Source organism: Typopeltis vanoorti, chromosome 19 (genome assembly GCF_054136105.1).
Source record: "Typopeltis vanoorti isolate ZY-2024b chromosome 19, IOZ_Tvanoo_1.0, whole genome shotgun sequence".
In the NCBI taxonomy this organism is placed as follows: Eukaryota; Metazoa; Arthropoda; class Arachnida; order Uropygi; family Thelyphonidae; genus Typopeltis; species Typopeltis vanoorti.
Window position 1 is genome coordinate 102,984,297 of NC_143567.1, and position 12,173 is coordinate 102,996,469.

Below are 12,173 nucleotides of genomic sequence, written 5' to 3' on the forward strand. Positions count from 1 at the left end.
TAACGATATTGGTGAAGATTGGATGGAGATATTTAGTTGTTTGCAGATGATGATGCAAAGTTGGGCAAACCATGAAGAGTAGAGAAGATGTTGTGGCCTTACAAGAAGGCTTGAATAAAGTGAGTGATTGGGCACAGAAATGGGGATATGTGTTCAATGTTGCAAAGTGTAAGGTTTTAAAATTTGGAAAACAAAAATGGGATGCAGAATTTATGCTTGGTGAGGATGTATTGTCAGAGGTGGAGGAAATAAGAGATCTGGGGGTGGTAGTGGATAAGGATCTGAAATTTAGGGGACACATAGCCAAAATTGTGAAGACAACACAAAGGCTTCTGGGAATGATGCGGAGGACACTGACTTGTAGAAGTAGGGAGATTCTTGTTCCATTGTGTAAGGCTTTGATTAGGCCACACATGGACTACTGTAACCAGATTTGGCCACCTGGCCTTCAGAAGGATGAAGAGATGTTGGAGAGGGTCCAGAGGTGACTGACTAAGGTAGTTTCTAACCTCTGGAATGTCAAGTATGAGGAAAGATTGAGAAGATAAAACTTGCAGAGTCTGGTGGACAGAAAGAAGAGAAGGTAATATGATAGAGACCTACAAGTTATTAAGAGGTTGTTATAGGATCAATGCTGGAGAGGTTCTACAGAAAATAGTGAGAGATCAGGGGAGAACCAGAGGTCATCCCTCGAAACTGTATAAAGAGGGGGTGAGTAGGGGAGTGAGAAGCAGGTTTTTTTCATGCAGAGTGTTGTGAATGATTGGAATGCTTTGCCTGAGAGTGTGGTGTCTGCAGAGAATTTGAGTGTGTTTAAAGCACGGTATGATGAGCTGTGTGTATGATAAAAGGCCCTCGTAGATGAGTCTTGGGTAATAATAATAATAATAATATAATTATTATTATTATTATTACTAATAATAAAAAAAAAGTCAGTGATTTGCTATACAATGGTGGTCTGGAACCTAATGTGTCATATGACTGGGGTATGCCAGTGTTTGTCTTAAAATGAAAATCTGATCCTAGTAACTGCGATTTTGCCTGAACTCAGCTTGTTCTTCTCAGAGTTTTCCTTCCACAATCTTTCTTAGCCTCTCTGAAATATGAATGAATCTGCATGAATCTTTTCCTAGAACACTCATTAGGGAAATTCCTCTTTAACTCTGACAATGTCAGAGTTAAAGAGGAATTTATTTTCCTTTTTACACATGTGAACTATGAGAATCCTCCTCCAATCAATTGGAATTTAACCTTCCAACTAGACCTTTTGAATTATGCATGCAGTCTCTCTAAAACATTTATAAATCTATATTTGTAGTCGAATATCATCTAATCCAGCTGCTTTTCCAAATTTCAGATTTTTGATGGCTTTTTCTGTTTCCTACATTGATATGTACTGCTGATTGCATTCTTCTTGAATCCTATCTATCTTTCATCTTGAATATTTTCTGTAACTGTTCTGTCACTGCCTTTACATTTAAAATTCTTTCAAAAATAATTACTCGAAACATCTAAAATATCTTTATCTTCAGTTTTCACACCTTTATCATCTCTGATTCCTTTTACCTGTTTCTTCCATTTCTAAGCTTTTTCAATAGCCTCCAGAATATGCTCTTATACACTTTTCTGTTCAGTATTATCCTTTAGAAGAATCTCACCTTGTATGAAAACTAATTATTGATTACTTCCTATTGCAGGGGATTTGAAATAGGAACTTCTGTTTATGAACTTTCAAGAAGTGAACAATTTGCATTTACGAACACTGTAAACATTGTCATTTAACAAGCGGAAAATTTTTCATTTGCAGAACATATTCCTTATGAACATTTTATGTGTTAAGTTCATTGATATTTTATGATGCACAATAGAAAATGTTCTCTCCAATAATTCCTTTCCCTTTCTGTGCCAATATATGTTGAATATTTTCAGTTGTTGAACATATTCTACATGTTAATGATTGCTTATTTTTATATACTGTTCTATTTATTTTTCTGTTTTATATACTGTTTTTTTTTAATATCTTTGAAATATGGAAAACAAATGTGAACATAATGATTGTGAAAGTGATAAAAGTTGGCTGATTTCAGTAGAAACTAAAATGGACATAATTAAGCATTCTGAAAACAGTGAATTTGCTTGCTTGAACTTGATTGTGTGTATAATATCAATTCTTCTTTCAGATGTAGCAATTTTAAAAGAGAAACAAGGAATTTCTGATTATACTTGCATTGCAAGCTCTGTTCAGTTCATAGTTATTTCTAAAAAATGAAATGTTATGTTTGAAGAAATGGAACACTGTTTATAATGATTTGGATTCAGAATAGAAGGAAAACAATGCTTGGTTTTTCAATACCAAATGTGTTATTAATAGAGAGTTCATCTGCTACAAACAAATGCATAAAGAAATTTTTTAAAAAAGTGAACAATGAACATTTTTAGAATAAATGAATTATTTTCAAATTATGCCTTTTTACTAACTTTGAATTAAGGTAATTTATTTCAGAAATGCATTAACAACATTCAGATTCTAAGTTTGGATTCACCTGCACAAGACACAAGAGGTCAATGAGACTTTTCTTATTCCTTGTATCTTCTTTCCATGTATATTTGTGCACATGTTTATGTTGGAACATGATGCTAGCATTAGTAGTTCTTGTTCTCAACAGCAATCCAGCGAGTACTAATCATTATTATTTTTTTTTTGCCCTTTTCTCCAAATTTTCCCAACGCATTTCTATATGTCTGATATTCATTTTTACTTTGCTATACATGTCTCTAATAAGGACCTACTTTTGCTTTTTTTTTTTTTTTTTTGCTATATCAGCCGCCTTCTCTGAGGCCTAGGAAAATCTCTCAATTTCTTCCATAATATAACCTTCTGTTGGACTACAGGCACAAATGCGTCTCACTGTCTAATTCTCATTTTGATGTTTGTTAGCATCACTCTACTTGGTATTGTTTGCTATTCAAGATTATCTTCATAAACACAAGGATAGTTGTGAGTACTATATATAGATATTTCTTCCTTTCTGAGATCATTCTTGCCTGAATATAATATCTCATATTTGTTATTTAGAAGAATCTCACCTGTTGTTTGTCTTCTTTGTTGTGGTAATACCAATTATGTCAGTGTGATATTTCTCTAATTCTTTGTTCATTCCACTTCTTTTCCATTGATAATTCTTACACTATGGTGCATATGTTGAATGCTGTAGATGATAAGTTGTGGTTTGTTCTACCAGCTGCCTTTTTTCTGTTTGCCCTGGAAGGTACCTATATAATTATTATTATTTTGGCTCTGGAAGCACCTATATAATGATCATTATTATGTTTAATAAATTGTAATATGTAATAATACTGCAATCTGTTGGATAAATGTATGTGTGATTTTTCACCAAAAGTTAAAATTTTCTATTGTTATAATTAAAGAATAAAATTAATTATTGATTAAAATTAATAAAACGAGTAGAAATTAATTATACTTTTCTGTATACTTAATGTATAAGCTGCATCAATTTTCAACAACAGGGTAGCTAAGCTTAGAAATGTTTTGCACAACATTGCATAAGCAAATGTTATTTCTTATATATTACATAATTATACCAGCATTTCATTTAAGAGAAAAAAAAATTCTAGCTAATAATGATCTACTACTCAGCTGTAGAACTGTAATAAATCAGTTGAACTGATGACAATAAAGGAAAGAAATGATCACAGACAACCATAAATAAAGTGCATTTTGCAATAGCATTTATTAATATATATCTATGAAATTAGAATGCTGAAGCGTTGGCTCTTCATATAATTAGAAATTAGAATATTTTTTTTTGGTACGTGTACTGCTCACAATTTTCTTTTGCCTCATTGAAAAGAAAGGATATTAAAAATTATTATTCTCTCATGGCCAAACAGACACTAGAGAAGGAGGTTTCTTCAGACCATAACCCTTACTTTTCTATGATTTGATCTTTGAAAAGTCAGTATCAGCTTTACATTCTTTGTTAGTACAATAAGCAAATAGAATGACCTCTGTGATTTCTATGTCCCAACTGAGTAACTGAAATAATCCCCATTGGAATAAGAACTTTCATTTCCCACTCTACATAAAGTCCTGACTACTGTCTAAGTTTTGGTTCTCCAGCAAAATTATAGCATATCTGAATATGCTGAATGAGGACTTGATGAGTGCTAATATGTTGATAACTGAAAGTGTTAGTAGTGTTAATGCTGCGAGGAGGATGAGTGCTTGTCTGATAGAAAAGGATAGTGTAAAAGAGCAGCAAAAAATGTTAAAAAAGTTTTGAAAAAGAGAACGCATGATCTTACAAACTTAACAATCAATGGTAAGAAAGATGTGATGTGAATGTGGTGGAAGTTAAAAAAACAAAGTGCAATTAAAGAAAAGGTGGAGAGCACCATTGACTGCAAACAGGCATGAATGGCTGGCAATGAAATTGAGAGAATAAATGAGAGTAAAAGTGTGATGCAAGATTTCGAAAATTCGAAAGAATGAATGACAGTGAAAATGTGACGCAACATTCGAAAGTTGAGTTGGTCAAGATCAGGCAAGAGATGAAATGGATGCAGAATGAAGTTAAGAGAATTTGAGATATGTATGGAAGAGTGAAAATGATAAAAACAAATAATGTTAGTATAAAAGAGGTAACGAAAGACCTGTGAGTGGCACTGTATGGTGATGCAATTATTAAAGGTATGCTGGACGAAAGGATGCACAAAGTATGTTTTACTGGAGGTAAATTGAGTAAAGTGATTGAGGAATTAGATATGGCAAGCAAGCAAAAGAGTTGGTAGTTGTAATAGGTACAAATGACTTGACTGCAAACAAAGAATACATCAGATTGGATATCAGGAGGTTGATGACACGGACAAAAGAGAATAGTGCAATAGGAAAGGTAGTAAGCATGTTGTCCAGGTATGACAGTGGCGAGATGAGGAGGAGGAGAGCAAGTATTATGAATGATATGTTCGCAGAAATGTGCGAGGAGAAAGGAGTGCAGTTTGTTAATGCGTGGAATGAGTTTGAAGGATGAAGTGAACTGTATAGGAGTGATGGACTGCATTTGAGTGGGTGTGAGTCGCTTACAAAGACCGCTGCTGGAAGGTAGAGAAGTGAGTACAGAGAATGAATCTGATCAAGCAGGAAGTGATCTGGAGAACAAGAGAGTAAGACAGGAGAGATCGAAGAGGTGGTTATGAATGAAGAAGTGAGTGGTATGAGCATAGAGAATGAGAGAACAGGTCTGCAAGATGGACAGGGAAACACGGAGGCTCAGGGTGGACAAAGGAACAGAGCGTAAGAAATGCAGATGCTCCAAGAGGATGTGAATGCATGTGTAGACAAAAAGGAAAGGGGATGATCTGGAATCAAAGGAAAATAATTGGATTTGAAGAAGGTTCTAAGATGAATAAGGAGAAAAAGAAATGACTCAAGGTAAGCATGGAAAAATCACATCAAATAAGTGGTATCAGTGGAACTAGCTATAGATCCAGGAATAAGCTGCTGTGTTTGCATACAAATGCTAGAAGCGTAAGAAAGAAGGCAAATTAAATGGTTGCATTAATTGAGTCTGTTCACTCAAAAATTGTTGGAATAAGTGAGACATGGTTGTGAGGATGTAATCCTGACAGGAAGATGGAATGGAAGAGTATGATGTGTTTTGTGAGGATAGAAAGGATAAAAAAAAAGGGGGGGGAGAGTGCTATTGATGATAGAGAAAGAGGTATGTTCATAAAAGTAGAGATGCAAGAGGGAAATAGTTCCGATGGTTTTGAGGCAGTATGGTGTGAAATGGAGGTGAATAGAATGAAATACTTAGTTGAATGTTGTTATAGACCAGGAAATGTGGATGGTAGTGAGTATGAAATGTATAATCAAATTAGCCAAGCAAATAAGAAAGAGTGATCATTATGGGCCATTTTAATTATGGCAATATATACTGGGATGATGAGATAGCAACAGGAAGTAAAGAAAATGAATTTCTTGAGTTCTTGAGGAACAACTACCTCAGTAATCAATAAGTAACAGAAGGCACACGAGGATTGAGGGTCTTGGATTTGATCATCATTAGAGAATATAATTATAAATGAGGTGTCAAATCACTCTCCAGTTGGTTAGAGTGATGATAAAGTGATTACCTGAGTAGTTGCCAGCAGTGAGAGGACCTCTGTGAGAAAAGGGTATACGTGTAACTGCAAAGCTAGTGATTATGAGGAGTTCAGGAGACAGCTTGCAGGTGTAGCATGGAATGAGGAGTTAGTTGTAAAAGAGATCAATGCAGCTTGGGGGATATTCAAGAACTATTATTATTATTATTATTTCGGGCAACTCCAACAAGTTGACAGACTCATCGAGGGAGGCCCTAACATCATGTCTAGAACAACTATTCGACATTCACACAGTATCTATCATACCTCGCCTTGAACTCATTCACAGTCATAGCACCCACAACAGACTCAGGCAGCTTATTCTACTCATTCACCACTCTCCAAGATAAAACCTAGCTCTAACACCCCTGCTAACCACATTCTTGCCCAGCTTCCATGTATAGCCCCTAGTCCTCCCACCACCAGTCCTATTCCCAAAAATATCTGGATTAATCTTAGAGATACCCTTCAGTAATTTGAATGTCTCAATCATATCGCACCTTTTCCACCTATCAACCAATTTTTTCAACCCACAAATCTTCAACCTGTTCTCATAAGGTTAATTCCATAGACCTGCTATCATCTTGGTCACTCATCTCTGGATCCTCTCCACCTCCTCCCCATCAAGAAGAAACCCTGGTGCCCATATCTGGGCACAGTAGTCTAGATGGGGTTTTATCAAGGCTCGATATAGAGGAACAATAACTTGTTTGTCTCTGCTTGTTAAAGTATTTTTCAGCAACCAAGTGATTTGATGAGCCGATTTAGCCACTTTTGAAATGTGCCCCCTAAACTTCAACTCCCTATCCACCAACACTCCCAAATCCCTGGCCTCATCAATCTCCTGGAGTATGATTCCACCAATGTGATATACTGCTGCTAATCTTTTCACTCCAAAATGCATAACCTTACACTTTGTCACATTAAATTGACATCCATTTTCCCTAGCCCAGTCCTCCAAACTATTCAAATCATCCTGCAAAATTTTTACATCCTGTGCACTCACAATTGCTCTACTCAACTTTGCATCATCAGCAAACAAGTGAACACTTCCTCTCAGATCCTTTCCTATATTGTTAATGAACAAATTGAAAAGTAGTGGTCCAAGAACAGAACCCTGCAGCACACCACTAGTCACAAGCCGTCTTTTGGACTCCACTCCTGAATAAACCACTCTCTGGTATCTCTCCATCAACCACCCACCTATCCATCTCACCAACCCTATATCCATTCCCATATATTGTAGTTTACGGATTAGAATTCCATGTGGTATCCTGTCAAAGGCCTTAGCAAGGTCATTAGAATTACTGTAAACCCATTACCCTTATCCAGTTCAGCCATCACTGTGTTATAAAACATGAGCAAGTTACTGAGGCATGATCTACCCTTGGACTACTGTGACAACATGGGGGACAAAACCATGTTGTCCCCCATACAGTATCCCATTTTCATCTAACCAATCGTACAATCATGGCCCACAACAGACTCTGGCAGCTTATTCCACTCATTCACCACTCTCTAAGTAAAAACCTACTTCTAACACCCTTGCTAGCCCACTCTTGCCCAGTCTTCCATGGATGGCCACCTAGTCCTCCTATCACCGGTCCTATTCTCAAAAATATCTTCTGAATTAATCTTATAGAAACCCTTCAGTAATTTGAATGTCTCAATCATATCACCCCTTTTCTGCCTATCAACCAATTTCTGCAACCCACAAATCTTCAACCTGTTCTCATAAGGTTCATTCCATAGACCTGCTATCGTCTTGGTCACTCGTCTCTGGATCCTCTCCACCTCTTCCTCATCAAGAAGAAACCCTGGCACCCAAATTTGGGCACAGTAGTCTAGGTGGGGTCTTATCAAGGCTCGATACAGTGGAACAATAACCTTTTTGTCTCTGCTCATCAAATTATTTTTCAGCAACCAAGTGATTTGATGAGCTGATTTAGCCCCTTTTACGATGTGTCCCCCTAAACTTCAACTCCCTGTCCACCAGCATACCCAAATCCCTGGCCTGGTCAATTTCCTGGAGTACAGTTCCACCAATGTGGTATACTGCTGCTAATCTTTTCATCCCAAAATGTATAACCTTACATTTTGGTACATTAAATTGACATCCATTCTCCTTAGCACAGCCCTCCAAACTATCCAAATCATCCTGCAAAATTTCGATATCCTTTGCATTCACTATTGCTCTACCCAACTTTGCATCATCAGCAAACAAATGAACAGTTCCTCTCAGATCCTTTCTTATATTGTTAATGAACAAATTAAACGGTAGTCATCCAAAAACAGAACCCTGCGGCATACCACTAGTCACAGGCCGTCTTTTGGACTGTACTCATGAATAAACCACTCTCTGATATCTCTCCATCAACCACCCTCCTATCCATCTCACCAACTCTATATCCATCCCAAAATATGTTTATTAAAATTACATATCCATTAATCTAACGAGCTATTTTGTCTGGCTATTCTGGATCATTAGATGTTTCAAATGTTTTATTAATGACTATCGGAGTTACCGGTCTACAAAATTGGTATTAACATAATTACCTGTTGGACAGCTGGTATACCTTCTCGGATCGCCTTTGTAGTTGAGAGCGAAGATGTATTAAATCCCACAGAAAATGAGAATCACCATCTCTCATGCAGCCTGCTCTGACTTGCACTTCTGTTACTGGAATAAGAACCTGGTAGCGAATTATTTCCACTTCAGAGGCGCCACATTTACTGGAACTTACCTAGAAATTCAAAGTAGATTAATTTGGCTATTTTTTTTTTTTAAATAAAGGTAGGGCTAGTATAATACATTTGTATTAATAATTATACTAGCAGTAAGACTATTTTAGCATAGAATACTCTTATCAGAACAGAATTTTGTTTACAAACAATATTTGTTTGAAAGTTATTTAAATATTGCTTTCATCATACAGTTTGAAGAATGATAGGACAACATGCCCTTTGACTGGTGAGATCCGAATTTGATTCTTATCACGATGAGGAGAGGAATCTTTATATGATTATTTCAATTTGAGATAAGTTACTGATCTCATATGTAGGCAGCAGGGTTATTTTCTGGAAACTCCATTCTTTCATCCCTCATACAGGCAACAATGACAGACACAGAGAACCTCATACATAGAGAACAATGACATAAAAATACTGCTAGTGAGCAATGGCATAGTGTATGCCATCATTAGTGTATGCCTTCACATACCATGTATTATGCTAGTGGTGATAGATGGGAAAGTTTACATGATGGTTTTTGGATATGTGGTAGATGAATTAGTAGGTGGTGTGTTATGTGATATAGCATGTCTTTCATTTTTAACCATGCTTGTCACTTTTCTAGCCTGCACTTTATATTCTTCATGCATCTGTTCGCTGCAAACTGTCTTGTACTGGAGGAACGGATACTGTAAAAGGAATCAGAGATGCTAAGGGTGACATGAAAACTGAACATAGAGATATTCTCGATGTCATGAGTAATTACTTTGAAAGATTGTTAAATGAAAAGCAGTGACAGCATGGTGGTAGAAAACACTTAACAGGAATGTATATCAATACTTGAAGTAGAAAAATACATCAAAAACCTGAAATATGGAAAGGCAGCTGGGCTAGATGATATTTGAATAGCATATATGATTATGCATGTATGAAATATATGCATAATCAGAAAGTCTAATTCTGGATGATTGTTCAGAGATCTCATAGTATCCATCTATAAAAAAGAGAAATAAAACTTAATGTGTGAGAATTATAGAGGAATTTCCCTACTGAGTGTTCCTGGTAATATTTGTGCAAGTATACTTGTGGAAAAGATGCTTAGAGAAGAACAAGCTAGATTCAGGCCAAATAGAGATTGTCAGGATCATATTTTCACTTTGAGACAAATAGTGGAGAAGTCATGAGAAGATAACGAGAATCTGTATTTCAGTTTTGCAGATGTGGAAAACGCATATGACAAGGTGCCAAGAGAAAAACTGTTCATAACATTACAGTCATTATGTCAAGCAACACTTAGTCTATATTTGAGTTGTAAGTCAGCAGTTAGAACTGAAGGAGATACAGGAAGATGGTTTGATGTTAAATCAAGTGTGAGACAAGGGTGTGCATTATCTCCACTGTTATTCATCATCTATATGGATCACATTATGAAGGAAAGTGGTATTAAACTTGATATCAAAATTGAAGATGTTAATCTTAGCTCTTTACTTTATGCAGATGATGTTATTCTTCTAGATAGATGCAGTACAAGTCTGTGTGATTCCCTGACTAAATTGATTAACTGCTGTGTGATAAATTTGGTATGAAAATCAGCAATAAAAGATAAAGAAAGTGAAAATAAACACAATCACTGAAAATATGTCGGGAGACAAGTAGTGTGATAGGAGAGAATGATGAGTGAAGTATGAATGAGAAAATAAGAGTCGGGAGTGTGAAAGGCTTGAAAGTACAGAGATGGTTTTGATTGGGTAAATGAATGGCAAGTAAGAGTGACTAAATTGCAGAGAGGGATAGATGAGCTGAAAGAGGAGGTGGAATGTCTTGTGAACGAGATGAGAAGTATGAAAGATGAGATTAGGAGAATGGAAGAGAGATGTATGCAAGGCAAATCAGAGTAGGAGTGAGAGAAAGTTTTGGGAATGATAGAAGAGGAGAGAATAGAAGCAGTAGGAGAGAAGGAATGAGAGAGAGGTTTGGGAATGATAGAAGAGGAGAGTATAGAAACAGTAGAAGATAGGGAATGAGAGAAAGGTATGGGAATGATAGAAAAGGAGAGAATGGAAACAGTAGGAGAGAGGGAATGAGAAGAATGCAAGGGAGCACTGGAACCAGGGATAGAGTGATGTCAGGAAGACAGGTAAGTAGGGGAATGCAGAGAGAAAGTGTTAGAGGAGAGAGAGTGAGGGATGCATGGGAGCAATCAAGGAACAGGGTGGTAAGAGGAGTAATGTATGGGGACTCAATGATCTGTGGTGTGCAAGATAGGATGCGTGAGGAGTGTTTGCCTGGAGGAATGATAGAAAGTGTGGCTATGGCAATTAAGAGGGGTGAAAGGGTGGATGAGATGATTGTGATGGTATGAACAAATGACTTGAGAGGTAATATAAATTGGGTAGTGAGAGATATGAGATTCTTGCTTGAGGTAGTATGAAAGAAGACACAGAGAGGAAAGATAGGGTGCATGCTGCCTAGGTATGATAGTGACGAGCTGAGCAGAAGAGCAGTAATATTAAATAACATAATAGCTAGAATGTGTCAGAAGAGAGGATTGGAATATGTGGATGTTTTGAGAGCATTTGAGGACAGAGAGGAATTATATGCGAGAGACCGCTTGCATTTGAATGAGGAAGGATGTAGGCATCTGGAGAGATTGCTGTTCTGAACGAGTCAGTGTGTTAGTGCAGGGAAACTAGAATGCCCAAGGTGGATGGTAGCAGGGGTGGCCTCTTGTGGGAAAGGGTACTTGGGAGAAGGGGGACGACATCAGGTAATGCTGAGCCCAGTGGAGTCTAGAGCGGATAATACATTAGTATAAAGCATTTTTATGCTTTATACTAATGCCAGGAGTATCCGGAATAAAGGAGAGGAATTGGTGGCACTGATAGCATCAGCCTGGCCAAAGATTATTGGGATCACTGAGACGTGGTTGACAGAAGAGGATATAATGACAGGAATAGAAGTAGCAGGGGTACAGCATTTTTCAGTAGGATAGGAAGGGAAAGTGTGGTGGTGGAGTACTGCTTATAATAAGTGATGACTTATGTCTGCTAAGAGTGGAGGCCTTGAAGGCAGTGATGCTAATGATTCTGAAAGCATATGGTGTGAGGTAGAGATATGCAAGATGGGATATTTAGTGGGGTGTGTTGCTACAAACCAAGCAGCACAGAGGGTGGGACCAGGAGATGTTTAGACAGTTGAGCTTGGCAAGTGCATGAAGAATGATTGTTATGGGAGATTTTAACTACAGCAGTATAAATTGGGGAGAGGAAGATGCATGT

General features: G+C 37.0%; 1 protein-coding gene across 1 annotated transcript in view; it reads right to left on the bottom strand.

Moving 5' to 3' along the window:
* LOC150096409 (protein still life, isoform SIF type 1-like) overlaps positions 1 to 12,173 on the bottom strand; it is a 479,324-nt gene that overhangs the window by 11,516 nt on the left and 455,635 nt on the right. The window contains exon 25 of the mRNA XM_090409055.1: positions 8,722 to 8,909. Coding sequence (XP_090265181.1) covers positions 8,722 to 8,909 — 188 coding nt within the window. The remainder of the gene's footprint in view (positions 1 to 8,721; positions 8,910 to 12,173) is intronic.